This window comes from Boleophthalmus pectinirostris, unplaced genomic scaffold (assembly GCF_026225935.1).
Source record: "Boleophthalmus pectinirostris isolate CB_2022bp ecotype Guang Dong unplaced genomic scaffold, ASM2622593v1 HiC_scaffold_12, whole genome shotgun sequence".
In the NCBI taxonomy this organism is placed as follows: Eukaryota; Metazoa; Chordata; class Actinopteri; order Gobiiformes; family Gobiidae; genus Boleophthalmus; species Boleophthalmus pectinirostris.
Window position 1 is genome coordinate 2,060,764 of NW_026571018.1, and position 19,389 is coordinate 2,080,152.

General features: G+C 42.9%; 7 protein-coding genes across 12 annotated transcripts; 3 read left to right on the plus strand and 4 right to left on the minus strand.

Annotated features, from left to right (window-relative positions):
• Positions 1-1,806: 1,806 nt before the first annotated feature.
• Positions 1,807-3,392, plus strand: LOC110174975 (histone H1-like). Of its 2 annotated transcripts, none has more exons than XM_020941086.2 (2): positions 1,807-2,407; positions 2,934-3,392. In XM_020941086.2, exons 1-2 carry the CDS (start codon positions 1,818-1,820, stop codon positions 3,256-3,258), a joined length of 915 nt encoding a protein of 304 aa, XP_020796745.2. In that variant the 5' UTR covers positions 1,807-1,817; the 3' UTR covers positions 3,259-3,392. The 2 variants fall into 2 exon arrangements, with proteins under 2 accessions (XP_020796745.2, XP_055004175.1); XM_055148200.1 differs by having other exon boundaries at positions 2,781-3,068.
• Positions 3,393-3,535: 143 nt separating this feature from the next.
• On the plus strand, positions 3,536-8,165 carry LOC110174972 (G2/M phase-specific E3 ubiquitin-protein ligase-like). Of its 4 annotated transcripts, none has more exons than XM_055148191.1 (12): positions 3,536-4,226; positions 4,363-4,480; positions 4,572-4,722; positions 4,854-5,166; positions 5,258-5,349; positions 5,543-5,631; positions 5,713-5,799; positions 5,918-6,228; positions 6,327-6,505; positions 6,684-6,856; positions 7,106-7,320; positions 7,616-8,165. In XM_055148191.1, the coding sequence occupies exons 4-12, from the start codon at positions 4,998-5,000 to the stop codon at positions 7,849-7,851; spliced, it is 1,551 nt and encodes a 516-aa protein (XP_055004166.1). In that variant the 5' UTR covers positions 3,536-4,226; positions 4,363-4,480; positions 4,572-4,722; positions 4,854-4,997; the 3' UTR covers positions 7,852-8,165. The 4 variants fall into 4 exon arrangements, with proteins under 4 accessions (XP_055004166.1, XP_055004164.1, XP_055004167.1 ...); XM_055148189.1 differs by having other exon boundaries at positions 4,590-4,722; XM_055148192.1 differs by having other exon boundaries at positions 4,590-4,722; positions 6,101-6,228.
• On the minus strand, positions 8,138-17,562 carry LOC110174968 (histone H1-like). Of its 2 annotated transcripts, none has more exons than XM_055148199.1 (3): positions 16,960-17,562; positions 8,896-9,114; positions 8,138-8,548 (listed from the first exon to the last, which is right to left on the minus strand). In XM_055148199.1, exons 1-3 carry the CDS (start codon positions 17,547-17,549, stop codon positions 8,347-8,349), a joined length of 1,011 nt encoding a protein of 336 aa, XP_055004174.1. In that variant the 5' UTR covers positions 17,550-17,562; the 3' UTR covers positions 8,138-8,346. The 2 variants fall into 2 exon arrangements, with proteins under 2 accessions (XP_055004174.1, XP_055004173.1); XM_055148198.1 differs by lacking the exon at positions 16,960-17,562 and adding an exon at positions 9,231-11,022.
• On the plus strand, positions 10,999-11,710 carry LOC110174977 (histone H2B 1/2-like). The gene has a single exon (XM_020941089.2). The coding sequence runs from the start codon at positions 11,041-11,043 to the stop codon at positions 11,413-11,415; it is 375 nt and encodes a 124-aa protein (XP_020796748.1). The 5' UTR covers positions 10,999-11,040; the 3' UTR covers positions 11,416-11,710.
• Positions 13,237-13,720, minus strand: LOC110175017 (histone H2B 1/2-like). Its single transcript, XM_020941135.2, has one exon. It carries the CDS (start codon positions 13,702-13,704, stop codon positions 13,330-13,332), a length of 375 nt encoding a protein of 124 aa, XP_020796794.1. The 5' UTR covers positions 13,705-13,720; the 3' UTR covers positions 13,237-13,329.
• LOC110174956 (histone H2A-like) lies at positions 13,762-15,282 on the minus strand. Its single transcript, XM_020941063.2, has one exon. It carries the CDS (start codon positions 15,197-15,199, stop codon positions 14,822-14,824), a length of 378 nt encoding a protein of 125 aa, XP_020796722.2. The 5' UTR covers positions 15,200-15,282; the 3' UTR covers positions 13,762-14,821.
• On the minus strand, positions 15,491-16,953 carry LOC110174969 (histone H3). The gene has a single exon (XM_055148201.1). It carries the CDS (start codon positions 16,254-16,256, stop codon positions 15,846-15,848), a length of 411 nt encoding a protein of 136 aa, XP_055004176.1. The 5' UTR covers positions 16,257-16,953; the 3' UTR covers positions 15,491-15,845.
• Positions 17,563-19,389: the final 1,827 nt, after the last annotated feature.

The window sequence follows — 19,389 nt, forward strand, 5'->3', positions numbered from 1 at the left end:
AACGCCATGCCATACCCTGTGGACAGTCCTTGATTGGAGCCAATTTCATCCTACAACAGGACAATGACCAAAACACACCTCCAAATTGTGCAAGAACTATTTAGTCGCAGTCACCAGATCTAAACCCCATTGAGGTGTTGTGGAAGCAGCTTGACCGTAAGGTACGCAAGAAGTGCCCATCCAGCCAATCCAACTTGTGGGACGGTGTTCTAGAAACGTGGGGTGAAATTTCTCCAGATTACCTCAACAAATTAACAGCTAGAATGCCAAAGGTCTGCAATGCTCTAATTGCTGCAAATGGAGGATTCTTTGACAAAAGCAAAGTTTGAAGGAAAAAAATATTATTTCAAATACAAATTATTTCTAACCTTGTCAATGTCTTGACTATATGTTCTATTAATTTTACAACTCATGGTGGTATATAAGTGTGACTTTTCATGGAAAACACAAAATTGTGTGGGTAACCCCAAACTTTTGAACAGTAGTGTGTGTGTGTGTGTGTATATGTATTATATAATTTAATTCTAGAATTTGCTAACAGAAGTCAAAAAAAGAAAAGTGTTGGGAATAAATTTGCAATTGTTGTTATTGTTATATTGTTGTGTTGCTAAATTGTTAATGTAGTGTATATTATTTGTTAGTAAAGTCTGTTGTTATTATTGTGTTATTTACTGGTTCAGATAGTTGATTTTATTTCACAATGTGAAAACTTTTGATTGTAAAATGGTTTATAGAAATAAAGTGGAATGGATTGATTGGATTAGGTGTTGAAGCCAACTCAAACAGTTGTGCCAAAATTGTTCACTCAGAAAGTCTGAAAACCACTGGTTTAGAGCGTCACTGGCTCCTTACAGGGTACAAGGCAATTTATGACCGACTCATTATTTTCAACCCTCAACAACTCATCACTCTAAAAAACACAAACACTCCAGTCTCACTTTCTCTCATATTTTAATTTATGAGTATTCAATAATTCCAGATTTCAATCCACACAGAACTGTGTTGTGGCATTTATGTGTGGACAAAAAAAACAAAAAAAAAAAACAACGAAATTATGTCACAAGAGAAACTTTAAAAAATTATATTATAGTTCATTAAATAGGCCCAAGAGAGAAGTCTCTGTGGGCAAAGCAGGAGCTGAATCATTTTACATGGCCAGTAAAAATCTGTCAAAAATCACCACATTTGCCAAAATTACAGAAGTTGTAATAATGTACGCGTATATTGGGGGAGGCCAGAATGATGTTAACATCATTAGAGTGTCCAGTGTTTCATGTATGAACATGAAGAAAAACACCAGCGCTGCAGCGCAAACGGACAGAAACGCTCCTCCGCAGTTGTGTTTACTTCCGCCTCAAACTCGGTGAATTATAACTAAACGCTGGAGCCACAGCACGAGTTTCATGTGTAAATGTAATGTTTGACATCTCTTTTCTTGGTTTAAACACAAAGTGTTTCTCATTTATCTAAGTTTTGTTCAATTTAAGACAAAATGTAGGAAAAAGTCGCAGCCGAGTGTCTCGCTTGTGTAGACACGGTCAGGGTTTGTTGGCTTGTAATTTAAAACGCAGGATTCTATTCGTACCAGGGTGTGTTAGATAAAAAGATATGAGTGTGCACTAAAATCTGATATGAAGAAATTCGTCAAAAATATGTCATATTTGTGTATTTTTAACTTTAAACTGCGAAGAGAAAACACAGAGAGGAGACACGGCCGCGCGGCAGAGAGAGTTGAGTCTCTACGGTTCTCACAGCCTTTATAAATATCCTCCGCGCGCGCCCCCGACACGAGACTCAGATCTAACCCGAGACTAACGATGACAGAGACCGTTCCCACAGCAGCGCCCGCCACGGCCAAACCTAAGGCCCCCAGGAAGAAGGCCGCGGGCAAAAAGAAGGAGGGTCCCAGCCTCCAGAAGCTCATCACCGGCGAGATCGCCGCATCCAAGGAGCGCAAAGGCGTCTCCGTGGCCGCGCTGAAGAAGGCTCTGGCTGCGAAGGGCGTGGATGTGACCAAGGCCAACAAGCGCATCAACAGCGCCCTGAAGAGACTGGTCACTTCAGGCGCCGTGAGCCAGACCAAGGGCACGGGCGCCTCCGGTTCCTTCAAACTGGCCAAGAAGGAGGTCAAACCCAAGACCGTGAAGAAGAAGGCCGCCGCCAAGCCCAAGAAGCCCGCGGCAAAGAAAGCAGCCAGCCCCAAGAAGAAGACGACCGTCAAGAAGCCTGCGGCCAAGAAGCCTAAGTCCCCGGCCAAGAAAGCGGTGAAGAAGGCAGCGCCCAAGAAAGCAGCGGCCAAGAAGCCCGCCAAGAGCCCCAAGAAAGCGGCTCCCAAGAAGCCCAAGGCCGTGAAGAAGAGCCCCAAGAAGGCCCCCGCGAAGAAGGCCGCCCCCAAGAAGGCCAAGAAGTAAAATCACACCGACTCCCGCCACACAAAAGGCTCTTTTAAGAGCCAACACTTTTACTAAAGAGCTCTTCAGTTCATTCACACATACATACGGGACAGTTCATACGGGCAAATGCAATTCGATATTCCCACTAAACGCCAAGTGGGGAGTTCGTGACACAAAACCGGTGTAGATTAAGCAGTTACGATGCGTAATCGGTCTGCGTCTGCTCAAAAAACACGATACATCCCTCGATCCTTCCCTCACGCGATAATGTCATTTTCTATTTACTTTTCTGATTACAACCTCTCAAACTCACCAAAGGCCCTATTTGACCCACTGTATTTAGAGAATACATGTACATTGTGATTTTTTTTTTTTTTTTTTTTATAGCTTTACACAACACGAATCATAAAGCATCTGTGTATGACCCGCATGTTAGGAGAATGTGCGCGGGACACAAAGAGATTAAAATACAATCTATAACAACTAACAACAGTGACGATATTTTCTTGGTCTGAAAAGCCGCTGTGGATTTGTGTTTAGACGCAGACACGTGAGAGGGGGGGAGACTCGTTTCCGTTTGGGGGCGGGGTCGAACTGTTTGAATGCAGCGCGCGAGCAGCATTCGCCAATCCCCTTCAAGCCCAGGCCCTTCAAAAAGCCGCTGCCTCTGTCCCGCGCACACAGTTCGTCTAAACTGAAGACTTTCTTGCAACCAATATGGCTAGAACCAAGCAGACTGCCCGTAAATCCACCGGAGGAAAGGCTCCGAGGAAACAGCTCGCCACCAAGGCTGCCCGTAAGAGCGCTCCAGCCACCGGCGGCGTCAAGAAGCCTCACCGCTATAGGCCCGGCACCGTGGCTCTGAGGGAGATCCGACGTTACCAAAAGTCCACTGAGCTGCTGATCCGCAAACTGCCCTTCCAGCGCCTGGTCAGGGAGATCGCCCAGGACTTCAAGACCGACCTGCGCTTCCAGAGCTCCGCGGTCATGGCTCTGCAGGAGGCCAGCGAGGCCTACCTGGTGGGTCTGTTCGAGGACACCAACCTGTGCGCCATCCACGCCAAGAGAGTCACCATCATGCCTAAGGATATCCAGTTGGCCCGTCGCATCCGCGGAGAGAGAGCTTAAACGTCACGTGCCCTAAAACTACACAACGGCTCTTTTAAGAGCCACCTACACCAAACTAAGAGCCGACTCTTGACTGACTATGCTATCATAAGGTCTAAAGTTGTATTGTACTGTCTCCACATATGGAAAATGTAGTTATTGGTTAATGTTTTATCCCTCATATAATTTGTTGTTAGTACTCTTCTTGTTTTACTGCCACAGCACCCTCAGGTGTAAAAACATGAAAACAAAATAGAATAAATTAAACAATTACTTTATGTTGGAGAGTAGTATTATGATTTGTACTTTTAATTTTAGATTATGATTGTATGTGCTGCACATTGTAATCTGAAGAAAAGGAACCTCTTACTGACTGTCTAAATTTAATTTACTGCCGGCTACGATATCCCCCCCCTACGGAAGCCGAGAGGGGTCACATCAAACGCAAACGCCGCAACAAATACAATGCGACCACAACAAAAAGTCACAACACACCAACAAAAGCCACAACGGAAATGACTGCGGGACTCTATTTTAATGCAAACGCCACAACAAATACAAACGCCACAACACATCAAAAAGCTGCAACACATTAAAAAGTCACAACACATTAAAAAGTCACAACGGAAGTGACCGCGGGACTCTATTTTCCGACGGACCGATCAAGCTGCAAGTGAAGAAGAAAAACTACAACGTGAAAAGTAAAGGAACGGAGAAGTTGAAGACGTAAGTAAAAGTAATTTATTGTTTTGTGGCCAGGATCTATGTCACTGTCTGACCGTCGTAAATAATTTGTGGATTGCTATTCTTAACCTAAAGTTACGGAATTAATCTTAGCGACAACCATTCTCGCCCCTGACAGGTTACGATGTATTGTCCTTTTTGTGGCTCTGGGTTACCATCTGAAACAGTATTCTGCAGTTCTTGTGGCAAAAATATTAAATTCCTACAAGACTTTGACAAACCCAGCACAAGTCAAGGTAATGTTTCAGTCGAACTTTATTTAACACAAATGTGTCCTATATTGTACCTCTGTCAGATTCCTGAATGATTCTTAAATTCGCTTTAAAGAGGCTCTGTTTGATGCAGGAGGCATAAAGAAAGAGGATGCAGTGGAGTCATTACGGAATTTTAGAATATTAAAAGAGAAGGAGAGGCGATTATGTTTTAAAAAGAAAAAGAACCGCTGATGGAAACCCTTGTGGAAGAAACTCCTGTGAAGGTAACCTCTCTATGAATGTGTATGTGAATGAGCTTGCAGGTTGTCAACTTGGCCGTGTATTTCTAATATGTAGCCCAAAATAAACTGAATTAGGATAGTCAACAGAAGCTTTCTTCTGTGTTTCTCTGTAGATTTCGGTGGGCCTTATGAGGCTGAAAGATGGAGTCCTGAGTCCTGTGAGAGGAAAGACACTCCCCCTTTCAGTCAAACCAGGGATAGATGCCAAAGAACTGCACAAAGCAGCGCGCTGACAAAATTAAAGGCCTTTGACAGGAATGTACCACCAGGTCCCTACTTTCTGCTGTATCCTGATGGGTCAAAGATTGAAAATATACCAGGAACAAACAACCCCATTCTCTTTAAAAGAATACAAGGAGGCAGTGGGGAAGGCGTACCAACGCATCACCGTGTACATTTGTACAGCTGCAGATTTCATGACCTGTTGTGAGTTAACCTGAGACTAATTACCAACCTAGAGGAACACTCTGGTATTGGTTCAAAATAATAATTTAATATCTGATCTTGTATTTCCCAGCTCAGGAGCTCACCACAGATTCCGAGGAGTCAGACTCAGATGTGATAATCATGAGCAGAAGTGCTGCAGAGTTCAATACAGCTGATACAGTGGTATATACTTGTGTTTTTGTTTTGTTTTTTCCAATGCATTGCTCATATTTTAAATTTAACACCTAAATGGTTATATTTTGCTATATTTTGAAATAACCATTCCCTCTAATGTATATAACTGTTTGTACTGTATATGTTTTTTTCTGCCATAGTCTGAAGTATCACAGTAATACTTTTTTTTTTTAATCCTCAGATATGGGAACCTGTCTTGAACAGTACAAATAATAATGATGAACAGTCGCCCACTGATTTAACAACTCTGATGGAAACTACAAGTTACAGGTATTGTTCGTCACTTTTCAAATCACAAATATTATTTATTTAAAAATACCAAAATGTATTTTTTTTGTGTTAATTTCTTAGAAAATACACTGAGTTGTATTCACCCATTGTGATCGAGGATGAAGAAGACGTGGACGTGGACAGCCATATAATTCCAAAGGATACAGAGTAAGAACTCACTTGCTCAACAATTGTGGAGTTTTATTGTGGTTAAATTAATCTGCTGTAATTTACCATACATAGTATGTTTATGAAGTAAAAATAGTCTTGTTCTATTTGGTTTCAGGGTGGAATTACTGTCAGTTTCAGAAATAATAAAAAATCTGACACTCCAAATTGACCATAAACATGTCAGCAGATTTAACATATGTCGCTCTGACATCTGGGATGGGGCTGTTAGGGGACTCAAAAGGGGAACATTTGCTGAAAACTATGACCTCCTAGTTAAGTTCTCTGATGATGCTGGAAGGTTTGAGGAATGTGTCGACACAGGCGGGCCGAAGAGGGAATTCCTCTCACTGCTCATGAAAGAGCTGAACAAACGACCCATATTTGATGGACCTGTGGAGAGCCGCTACCTTGTTTACAATACAACAGGTTCTATTTTGTGTAAACTACTACATAATTCAACCATCCAATGCCTTAAAATATAGAAACAAATGTAATAATTGTTTATTTTGCATATCTACTGGCAGCAATAAGAGGGGATGAATATTATTTTGCCGGCCAGATGATAGCCTTGTCCATAGTACACGGTGGTCCTGGTCCAAATTTTCTGTCGGAAGATCTGGTCAGCTTCATCTCAGGGAAATCCAGTTTCAAGTCATCAGTAGCAGACATTACAGATGAGGAAATAGGGAAAGTGCTACGAGAGGTATGAGGCCAGGGCAGAGATTTTGTTGGTAAAAAGAAAGGTTTTGTTCATGTAAAACTTTTCTTTAGACCATGTTAATTAATGATTACTTTTAATTACTTTCGTACATGTTCGAAAGCACATTACTGAAACCTGCATAATACAGTAAACTATATATATATGTGTGTGTTTCTTTTAGATTCAGAATGCAGCGTCCCTGGAGAATCTGCGAGACCTGCTGGCAGAGAACAGTGCCATGTTGCAAACCGCTGGGTGTTTCAGATATGTGAAGTCATTGGAGGAAAAAGACACAATTGTGAAGGACTACCTGTGGTGGTTCATCATCGACAGGAATCATGCTGCTATTGACAGGTATTTTTTTTTTCTATATTTCAACAACAAATGTTTATTGTAAAAAAGGCTATTGTGTTATCTCTGCAAACTAGCAAATACAGTGTACATAAAACTCTTCTAGTACTTATCCTTAGAAATAGGCTATGGAAAAGTGTATCAGAAAACTTAAAATCTTAGAAATTTTGTGTTTGAAGTGTTTGAATGCTGAAAAGGCACCTAACCATGCTACAGGATTAACCACATTATCATCCTGCTGTTGTATTTTAGATTCAAAGCCGGTCTTGCCACTTTGCAGTTTTTAACGGCTCTACAACAGCATCCTTCAGTTCTGACCGATGTCCTCTGCCACGTCAACAAAAGGTTAACTGCTGCAGAGGTTGAACACATGTTCCAACCTGAGCTGAGTCCAAATGGAAGCAACAGGAAGGTCCAGGAGGACAAAACCATGAGCTTCTGGGCAGACGACCTACTTGATTGTGAAGGTAATTTGCTCTATTACAGGGGTTTTCAAATTGGGTGAGAGAGATAGACAGAGAGAGAGAGACAGACAGAAGTGAGAGAGAGCAGACAGAAAGTGAGAGAGAGACAGACAGACAGACAGAGTGAGAGAGAGACATGAGAGAGAGACAGACAGAGAGAGAGAGAGACAGACAGAGAGTGAGAGAGACAGACAGAGAGTGAGAGAGACATGAGAGAGACTGAGAGAGACTGAGAGAGACAGACAGAGAGTGAGAGAGTGAGATTCAGCTGATTATTTTCATATCTGTCAATTTTTAGAAAATAACACCTTGGTGTCCTTGGAGGAGCTCTTCATGTTTGCCACAGGGGTGCCACGCGTGCCTCCAGCTGGAATGGATCCAAAGCCACGTCTTGAGTTTCTCGCAAGTTCAACATTCCCAATGGCAAACACATGTGCCAATACTTTAAAGCTTCCTCTACTGGACTGCTACAGTACCTTTAAAACAAACATGGATTTTGGGATAAAGAATTCCCCTGGATTTGGATGTCATTAATTCAGTGTTAATGAGCTGTTCTGTGAGTGTTAATGTGTTAATGTTGTATCTTAATAGGATGTGTTGTGTTCAACAGTCAGTAAAACAAATGTGAAAAGCCATACAAGTTAACTGAGTGATTGCAGTGGCCACATGTTCAGGCTAGTGTTTAAACATTGTCACAGGAAATTCTACATTTTATCCAGCAACTAGCACTGTTTATTGTTACAGTCATCAGCGCTTCAGAAGCTGAATGTGCTACTTTTACTCAATTTTTTTATGAATATAAAAAAAAAACAGGCCAAAATAATTTGTGTGTTTGTTTATTGTATGGACTTGAACATTTGCACAAAACATACAGCTGTAATGTGTAATTTTATTGAAATGTACAACTTGTTACAACTTCAAGGATGGCAATATTAGGGCAGTGCCTTAAAAAATAACTCAGGGGACAACACTGTTCCTCAAATCCTCCACCCTTTCACTTCAATGGTTTCCTGAACAGCAGGGGTAGTTTTAGAGACCAGCCATGTCCTTCAGTAGAACATAATTCTCCACAGCAGATTCCCACTGCAGAGGAGCTGCCAGACCTCTCTGCCGACGCAGTTCATCAAAAATGGGTTGCAGTTCATCATGAGTTGTTGGTGCAGGAAGTAGGCTGTATAAGTGGTGAATTGTTTGTGACGAAGTTGGGAATCCACAGTTCCTCCCATGGAATCTAGGGACAGGTACAGAATAATGTCAACATTAACAAAGTATTCAAAGCCTTGATTTTGTTTCACTTTTACTTTTATGACTAACACTCTTTACAGTCTAAGGGTATTTGCAAAGACAAATGTAAAGCTAAAATACGAACAGAACCCTGGATGGATTGTGGCCCCTTGGGTGTTGTGGCAAAAGGGGGAATATGTGGGGCAGGAAATGGGGGTGTACAGGTGGGGCTGGTTTCATTAATCATTATTAAATTAATTAATTCCCTGTGTTTTAGACATATTTAAAATGACTATTTGTCCCTGTTTAAATATGTATTATTATATTATGTATGTATTACAATGTAATCCTCACCTGTGAGGCACATGATACATTGCTTCTGGTTTACCAGATGGGCATCTGGACTGGTGAACAGGACGGATAGTGTGGGTGTTCCAGTGCTGCCTGTAGGTGTCCAGTTCTTTTTGCAAGACCCCCAAAAAGCAGTATCGCAACAAAGAGATGTGCTCCTGACACCCATTGAAGAGATGCTTCTCCCTCAAATCAGCAAAGAGGTCCATCCAAAACTGGCTCCTACAGGGATAACACATATTTTACTGTAATGTTCTACCTAAAAAGGACTAAGTAATGGTTAACATTAGTATAAAATCAAGTTGTGAGGTTAAGTAAATTATACAAATGATAAAAACCTTTGTTTACGAAAGAAGGACCACCAGCTTTCAATGCGTTGGTTTGATGTTGATGTGCCATACATGTGGCTTTTGGACCCTGAAAATTCATCAGTGTGCTCTGACCTCAAGACACAGTGAAGTGCTGCCATTATTCCATTTTCTGTGCCACAGTCTGTACGGAGGCGCTTTGGGCATACTCTAAACTCAGTGACACAGTTGATATAATTTAGAGCAATGACCAATGGATCATTGTTGGATTTTGCACATTTAAGCCACATGATTTTTCTAGAATATCCATCAATACAGGCACTTATGGCGATTCCAAATGGCTTAAGTTTATCATACCCATCTACATGCCAGGTATCATTTGGTCCCACAGAACAATATGCTCTCCGGACAAATCTGCGACTGGAGCGATTTGCTGTTCCTGCTGGATCCAGGCTTTTCATTAAACACATGACATCATCTCTTCTGGCCACGATAGAGTGCTTCTGTTTGAGAGTCTGCCACATTGCTCTATATCCTAGGAGCTGGCCTACTCCCCTTTGCTCCTCAGCAATGACTGCCTGAACAGTAGCCAGAGGAGAATAGTTGGTCCTCCTGGAAAATAGAGTCCCGCGGTCACTTCCGTTGTGACTTTTTAATGTGTTGTAGTTTTTTAATGTGTTGTGACTTTTTAATGTGTTGCGGCATTTGCATTTGTGTTGTGGCGTTTGTATTTGTTGTGGCGTTTGCATTAAAATAGAGTCCCGCAGTCATTTCCATTGTGGCTTTTGTTGGTGTGTTGTAGCTTTTTTTGGTGAGTTGTGGCTTTTTTTGGTGTGTTGTGGCTTTTTGTTGTGTTGTCGCATTTGTATTTGTTGCGGCGTTTGCGTTTGTTGTGACCCCTCTCGGCTTCCGTACTAGTAAATCTGCTTCTCCAAACCAACAAATAACGGCTCTTTTAAGAGCCACCCACTTGTGACAAAGGGCATCATGTTATAACGTGTTAACACTTCATTTTTTGTTTATTTTTAGATCCATACATTAACTTTGCCTCCACTTTTAAGTAACAAATCACTACATTGACTGTTTAATAAAGACGTGTGTGGTGTTGGGACTGAATGCCCTTTAACCATTTTACATCTGTGCATTTAGAGAAATAACCCCAGTACTTCATTTAATCAGTTTACAGAACAAAGACAACAGCCCCCATGGGATCAGGAAAGGGGAATAAAAATTATCAAAATTTCATGAGTCTTTCAAAAGCAAAGCAACACAATTTTTTTTTTGTCCTTTTCAAGGGCTTACATTGTATTGGAACTTTTTAATGTATCGTCCCTCCAATAGAAATACAATGGTTTAGTAATGTATTCAAATCTTTTTTAATATGCCTGTTCTTGGTTGAAACTGACTCTACTCAGGAAGAAATACTTGCAGTCTAAAAACACGTCATCAGAAACATGGATTAATATATTTACTTTGGTCTCATATGAAGGAGCCGTTCATATTCAAAGCAATAATAAAATATCATAAGCGTATTTATACAATAACCATTGACCTTACTGGAATGTAAAGAGTACCGTAAATTTATAATATCCGAACAGCTGACACACTTCCAATCCATTTTAGAGGCTATTAGATTTAAAGCTAAGGAACAGAGCAAATATCTAACGTATGGCTACAATGAAATTAAAGTATATTCACTAAAGTGGAAAAAAGTGTGCGGTATGCAATTTAACCAATCAGCTTTGAGGAACGGCGCAGTCTCTTTACATGGGGTGGATATAAATAGAGCGGACAAGAACTTAGTGCAATACTCGTTCGTCTGAACTCGGAAGAACACAGTATGCCTGATCCAGCAAAGACCGCGCCCAAGAAGGGCTCCAAGAAAGCCGTTACTAAGACCGCAGGCAAAGGCGGCAAGAAGAAGAGAAAGACCAGGAGGGAGAGCTACGCCATCTACGTGTACAAGGTGCTGAAGCAGGTTCACCCGGACACCGGCATTTCTTCCAAGGCCATGAGCATTATGAACTCCTTCGTCAACGACATCTTCGAGAGGATCGGCAGTGAGGCCTCCCGCCTGGCGCACTACAACAAGCGCTCCACCATCACTTCCAGGGAGATCCAGACCGCCGTGCGCCTCCTGCTGCCTGGAGAGCTGGCCAAGCACGCCGTGTCCGAGGGCACCAAGGCCGTCACCAAGTACACCAGCTCCAAGTAAACTGTCCCCTTGCGCTAAAAACCCAAACAACGGCCCTTCTCAGGGCCACCCACAACTAAAAAGGGCACTTTCTGTTCTACTTGTACGGTTAAATCTGACTGAAACTGGTTTGGCAGCTTGGGTTTTGTTTTTTTCAGGTTTGCGTGCTGTGTATTAACGATAGTTCTGTCCCCCTTGTGCGATAATTTGCATTTCAGTCTTGCTATGCAGTTACGAACATATATTCAGACTTAATACATCAACTATGACTGTGTTTGTATATATTTAATAAAGAAAATTGGGTCAAAAGGAAAAAGCGTTTCCAGAAGTCTCAAACGAATCGATCAGACAGGGTGTGCTCTAGAGAGTACAACAGGAATTATGAGAAGCTCACATTTAAAATACTTAATACAATCTCCATAAAGCATGAATGCAAGAGCAAGAATGGGATGGGTCTCAGGACGCTATAGACTAGCATCTGAAACCCAACAATGATTTCAAGGCTAACGTAACGTTTTGGTGTAACGTACAAGTTTGGACATCAATGCCACATTAAATGTTGAAAATCCATTCATTATTAAATAACTCAAGTTTTTATTAATTGAGAATAAATGTTAGATTAGTTTAATACGTTGACGTCAATTATTAACACTAATACTACTATTAGATTCTAAAAACGCTCGCTCGCACGCACATTGTTTCTGCTGGGTAAACGACCGTTGGTATGCACCCCTCCCCTGACACGTGCCTATTGGTTTAAGATTGACTCCGCCCAGAGACCGTCTTCTCCAAAGTCCGCAAAGGCTGGATAAAAGTAGCGGGGCAGCATGCAACTTCATTACATTCGTTCTCAGCAGACGAAATGAGTGGACGCGGTAAAGGAGGCAAAGGACTCGGAAAAGGAGGCGCCAAGCGTCACCGTAAAGTTCTCCGTGACAACATCCAGGGCATTACTAAGCCCGCTATTCGCCGTCTGGCTCGCCGCGGTGGTGTGAAGCGTATTTCTGGTCTGATCTACGAGGAGACCCGCGGTGTGCTAAAGGTTTTCCTGGAGAACGTGATTCGTGACGCCGTCACCTACACCGAGCACGCCAAGAGAAAGACCGTGACCGCCATGGACGTGGTGTACGCCCTGAAGAGACAGGGCCGCACTCTGTACGGCTTCGGAGGTTAAACGCACAGATCTGAACTAAACACAAACGGCTCTTTTAAGAGCCACCCACTAACTATTAAGGGAAATCTTCTCTGGTGTAGTTCGGTCGTCTTATATTTAATTATTGCTATATTACTAACTCTTGGTGTGCGCCGTACCTGCCCCAACCCGCGCGAACTGAGTCACTGCAATAATGTTGGCTAGTAGCTGCTGAAGATTTTCTTTGACAAATGTCAAATGTGGATGGAGTAGAAAGTCACTCAAGACTTTTTTTTTGTCACAAACATGCAAACTCGCCCGGGAGTCTCATGAAAATCCACATAGCTTTTGAGTAACGAAAAAGACATTTAAGCAAGCGTCTTAAATCTGTTGCACTAGAAACTTGTACGTTACACCAAAGCCTTGAAATCATTGTTGGGTTTCAGACGCTAGTTTATAGCGTCCTGAGACCCATCCCATTCATTTGTATGCTTTATGGAGATTGTATTAAGTATTTTAAATGTGAGCTTCTCATAATTCCTGTTGTACTCCCTGTCTGCTGATCGATTCGTTTCTGGAAACGTTTTTCCCTTTTGACCTAATTTTCTTTACTAAATATATACAAACAGTCATAGTTGATGTTAATACACAGCACGCAAATCTGAAAAAAAACAAACAAAACCCAAGCTGCCAAACCAGTGTCAGTCAGATTTAACCGTACAAGTAGAACAGAAAGTGCCCTTTTTAGTTGTGGGTGGCCCTGAGAAGGGCCGTTGTTTGGGTTTTTAGCGCAAGGGGACAGTTTACTTGGAGCTGGTGTACTTGGTGACGGCCTTGGTGCCCTCGGACACGGCGTGCTTGGCCAGCTCTCCAGGCAGCAGGAGGCGCACGGCGGTCTGGATCTCCCTGGAAGTGATAGTGGAGCGCTTGTTGTAGTGCGCCAGGCGGGAGGCCTCACTGCCGATCCTCTCGAAGATGTCGTTGACGAAGGAGTTCATGATGCTCATGGCCTTGGAGGAAATGCCGGTGTCGGGGTGAACCTGCTTCAGCACCTTGTACACGTAGATGGCGTAGCTCTCCCTCCTGGTCTTTCTCTTCTTCTTGCCGCCTTTGCCTGCGGTCTTAGTAACGGCTTTCTTGGAGCCCTTCTTGGGCGCGGTCTTTGCTGGATCAGGCATACTGTGTTCTTCCGAGTTCAGACGAACGAGTATTGCACTAAGTTCTTGTCCGCTCTATTTATATCCACCCCATGTAAAGAGACTGCGCCGTTCCTCAAAGCTGATTGGTCAAATTGCATACCGCTCTCTGCTTTGCCTTTTTATTTTTTTGGTCCTCTCTAATCTTTACCCAGAATGCGAAAATACACAGTATTAAAAATAGTCCCACGACTTTATCCTACTTAAAACATCCTGGTCAGAGATAGCAAACAGAGAAGAGACACATTCCAGTTCTCTTTTTGTAGGAAAAGCATAGATTATTTGAAAATATACATTTTCATTTTGTAATTTTGTGTAAACAGGACTTGAACAGTAGACTTGGACTCAACTTGAAGTCGACTTCTCTGTCTTTGACTTCCTGTGTCCTTTTCATTCTTCAGCTCCGGAGCTCAGCCTAAAATATTCACATTTAGCAAATGCGCTTTACTTTTGATCTTAATGCTCAAGTTCATGTTGATGAAAAACACTCAAGGGCAGAGCTGTGAGTTCCATGTGGCCCAGCAGAGAGCACGAGATCCTTCTCTCTCTCTCACACACATAGACACTATTTGCAGTAACATGGTGGGGTGCTCTATGTCTATAATGTGTGTGTCTTCATGGTTTGTCTGAAAACTCAATACAAAATAGATTTAAAGAGCACAATTCACGAGGCTATGATTAGTCTGAACCCGTTTAGATTTTCAACAAAAAGGTGAACTGAGAAACTCATGACTTCTTACCCTGTCCTTTATGGTCAGATTGTTTTAAATAAAATCTCAGATTAAAGTCTAATTTAAACGATGCTCTAAACAGAGCTGTGCCTACAGTTAGCATTCCACTCAATATCAGGAGAACCTCAGGTACAGGTACTTGATAACAATCATGTGTATAATCTGCCCTTGGGGTGCGAACAACAACAGAGACTTCGTATGTCTGCTGCAGAGAAATTTTAACAGAATGCATTCCTGTTGAAGATCAATTTAAACCTGAAATAAACATGAAAATGCCCCACATGTAATACAAGACTAGAAAATTATGCTCTGTTACGAGTGGGTGGCTCTTAAAAGAGCCGTTGTTTGGTTGGTTTGGAGAAGCAGATTTACTTGGCCTTCTCGGTCTTCTTGGGCAGAAGCACGGCCTGGATGTTGGGCAGCACGCCTCCCTGGGCGATGGTCACTCCTCCCAACAGCTTGTTGAGCTCCTCGTCATTGCGGACGGCCAGCTGCAGGTGGCGGGGGATGATACGGGTCTTCTTATTGTCCCGTGCAGCGTTCCCGGCCAACTCCAAGATCTCAGCGGTCAAGTACTCAAGCACTGCGGCTAGATAAACGGGGGCTCCAGCACCAACGCGCTCAGCGTAGTTTCCTTTCCTGAGCAGCCTGTGCACACGGCCCACGGGAAACTGCAATCCAGCCCTGGAAGAGCGGCTCTTGGCCTTAGCTCTGGCTTTACCGGCACCTTTTCCGCGTCCAGACATCTTCACAATGACTTCCGAAAATAATATCACGTTCAAGACACATATGCCTCTTACTACTGCAGCGGCCAATATATTGCAATGTTGCTGACTTCTGATTGGCCAGATTGAGCGTTAGTGCACGCGTCCAATCAGAAGCCAGCACGGACATCCACGGCCTCCCACTGAGGATACAAAGACCTGTGTTTTCGTTGAACTTCGACTGGATTTGGTTTAATAGTTTTGACATAATTGACATAATGAACTTTTATTTAACCTAAAAAGTACAATTGAGATCACTCATCTCTTTTTAATGGGTTCCTGGCCAAGACAGCAGCGCAAATCAGACAACCAGATATTACCCAGATATTAAATATAAACTGCAGTGCCACATTTACTAGTCAAGTTTCATCGCGGTTTCTTTATCACGGGTAAATAAAAACAGGTAAGCAAAACAAATACTAAAATAAATCATTACTATATACACCTTACAGACTATATAATATTATAAATCTGATGCGCTCTCAAAGCAAATTAGCATAAGGCTTATTTCAGTATTGAGTACACTTTGATACACTGTGCTTGGACATTTGTGTGGTGAAAATCAGCTCTTAGTTTGGTGTAGGTGGCTCTTAAAAGAGCCGTTGTGTAGTTTTAGGGCACATGACGTTTAAGCTCTCTCTCCGCGGATGCGACGGGCCAACTGGATGTCCTTAGGCATGATGGTGACCCTCTTGGCGTGGATGGCGCACAGGTTGGTGTCCTCGAACAGACCCACCAGGTAGGCCTCGCTGGCCTCCTGCAGAGCCATGACCGCGGAGCTCTGGAAGCGCAGGTCGGTCTTGAAGTCCTGGGCGATCTCCCTGACCAGGCGCTGGAAGGGCAGTTTGCGGATCAGCAGCTCAGTGGACTTTTGGTAACGTCGGATCTCCCTCAGAGCCACGGTGCCGGGCCTATAGCGGTGAGGCTTCTTGACGCCGCCGGTGGCTGGAGCGCTCTTACGGGCAGCCTTGGTGGCGAGCTGCTTCCTCGGAGCCTTTCCTCCGGTGGATTTACGGGCAGTCTGCTTGGTTCTAGCCATATTGGTTGCAAGAAAGTCTTCAGTTTAGACGAACTGTGTGCGCGGGACAGAGGCAGCGGCTTTTTGAAGGGCCTGGGCGTGAAGGGGATTGGCGGATGCTGCTCGCGCGCTGCATTCAAACAGTTCGACCCCGCCCCCAAACGGAAACGAGTCTCCCCCCCTCTCACGTGTCTGCGTCTAAACACAAATCCACAGCGGCTTTTCAGACCAAGAAAATATCGTCACTGTTGTTAGTTGTTATAGATTGTATTTTAATCTCTTTGTGTCCCGCGCACATTCTCCTAACATGCGGGTCATACACAGATGCTTTATGATTCGTGTTGTGTAAAGCTATAAAAAAAAAAAATAAAAATCACAATGTACATGTATTCTCTAAATACAGTGGGTCAAATAGGGCCTTTGGTGAGTTTGAGAGGTTGTAATCAGAAAAGTAAATAGAAAATGACATTATCGCGTGAGGGAAGGATCGAGGGATGTATCGTGTTTTTTGAGCAGACGCGGACCGATTACGCATCGTAACTGCTTAATCTACACCGGTTTTGTGTCACGAACTCCCCACTTGGCGTTTAGTGGGAATATCGAATTGCATTTGCCCGTATGAACTGTCCCGTATGTATGTATGTGAATGAACTAAAGAGCTCTTTAGTAAAAGTGTTGGCCCTTAAAAGAGCCTTTTGTGTGGCGGGAGTCGGTGTGATTTTACTTCTTGGCCTTTTTGGGGGCGGCCTTCTTCGCGGGGGCCTTCTTGGGGCTCTTCTTCACGGCCTTGGGCTTCTTGGGAGCCGCTTTCTTGGGACTCTTGGCGGGCTTCTTGGCCGCTGCTTTCTTGGGCGCTGCCTTCTTCACCGCTTTCTTGGCCGGGGACTTAGGCTTCTTGGCCGCAGGCTTCTTGACGGTCGTCTTCTTCTTGGGGCTGGCTGCTTTCTTTGCCGCGGGCTTCTTGGGCTTGGCGGCGGCCTTCTTCTTCACGGTCTTGGGTTTGACCTCCTTCTTGGCCAGTTTGAAGGAACCGGAGGCGCCCGTGCCCTTGGTCTGGCTCACGGCGCCTGAAGTGACCAGTCTCTTCAGGGCGCTGTTGATGCGCTTGTTGGCCTTGGTCACATCCACGCCCTTCGCAGCCAGAGCCTTCTTCAGCGCGGCTACGGAGACGCCTTTGCGCTCCTTGGATGCGGCGATCTCGCCGGTGATGAGCTTCTGGAGGCTGGGACCCTCCTTCTTTTTGCCCGCGGCCTTCTTCCTAGGGGCCTTAGGTTTGGCCGCGGCGGGCGCTGCTGTGGGAGCGGTCTCTGTCATGGTTTGTCTCGGGTTAGATCTGAGTCTCTTGTCGGGGGCGCGCGCGGAGGATATTTATAAATGCTGTGAGAACCGTAGAGACTCAATGTCAACTCCTCGCCTGTTCTGGCTCGGCTTTGTGTTTTCTCTTCGCACTTCAAACGGAAAACCTCGCTCATTTTTAATATTTTTGGTCACATATTATACATCCACGTGTAGTTCACAACCTTTGCTTCCTGTGGATGTTGTCGTTGTTCGAGGTAAGATGTCTGTATGATATTATAAACGTCGAAACCACGTCAATGCCTTCGCGCATTCAACACTGGACGCAGACTTTCTTCCACGTTTTGCTTCGAAATTTGATCAAACCTATTCTAAGTTGTGAATGTTGACTACTTTATGCCAAAAGGGCATGTCTACGAATAGTCTTGAGTTAAAAACAGTGCCCGTGTACTTTGCATGTAGTTGAAATTGACGTATTTTTCAGGTACAGTAAACACACGTCTCGTGGGTCACGTATTCGTTTTACTTCGTGTCCTTCTACGACTATTTGGCAAATTACAGTTAACGCTTTTGTCCATCTGTAAATGTTTGCAATAGACTTTCAGATTTAACTTGTAAGGTGATTTATATAATTATTATTTTCAAAATGTCCAGACAGCAGTGATTCGCTCTATTCATTAAATGTGCAACAGCCAAATGGTGCCTGCTTTTCTCCTTGCATCTGTGTTTGACAAGTGTAAACATTTAAAACATCACTCTAAAATCTACGTAACACTTACTTGAAAAAATCTAGGAAAATTATTGTCTTGAAAAAAATCTGACTAAAATGGACTGTGATTCTAAAACTGAGCTTACAAGTAATTCCTCAGTGTAGTCTTCAGTAAATTCCTAAAAAAAAAAAAAAAAAAAAAAAATCTAACAAGGCACAGCAGGTGAAGTGAAATTTAGTTGGCACTGCTTCACAACATGAGTTTTATGAATGAAAACTAATCAGCCAGTTCCTCATATCTCAAATATGTACTAACCTTTACTTTAAGTTAAATTGGTTGCCTTGAATTAAGCAAGTTAGAGTAAAAACTGGTTCTATTCTACAATAATGACATTTAGATCTGCATCAGGATTTGAATATTTATTAGTCTTTGAATATAAGTTGAACAAACGTTTTGCTATGTTGTTTTTTTTTTTTTTTCAAACACATTGTAACATGTGTAAGAATAAAATAACACTGGTCATTCCATGTCAACAACTAAAGCTGCCGGGCTCAAAAACATGCTGGAAGAAACAAAACAGACGAACAAGTGAAATCGAGCACAGAGTGAATGAACAGAAGGAGTGTATAGATAGAACAGAGTGAGGATATAGAGGCAGCCCTGGGAGGATTATGAAATGAATGGCAGCTGTAGGAAAAACAAAGAGAAAACATAGAAAACTAGGAAATGGAGCTTGAGTACTGGCATTAAAAATATATTTCATAAACATGATTGACAAAGTAAAAAATTTGTAATATTTCTTAAACTAGTACAAAACCGGCTTAATGGGCAAAAAAATCACTTTTACAAATACAGTAAATATTGGATTCTTATTTCCTCTGTAGTAATAAACTTCAGCAGAATTCCTATTTTAAAAACTTTTCTGGTTTTGTCCTGGTTTAGTCGTGGTTCTGGTCTGGGTTTAGTCATGGTTTAGTCCCAGCCATGTACTTCTTGGACCTACAAACCTTATGAAAAAGTATTATTGTATTTTATATTATTTCTACTAACTATTTTCATACTAATTGTGTTCTTTGTGTAGGTGCCCTCCTCGTGTCTGTGTGGGACATGACCTCCCTCAGTCGGACCCTCTCGCTGAAGGTGAACTT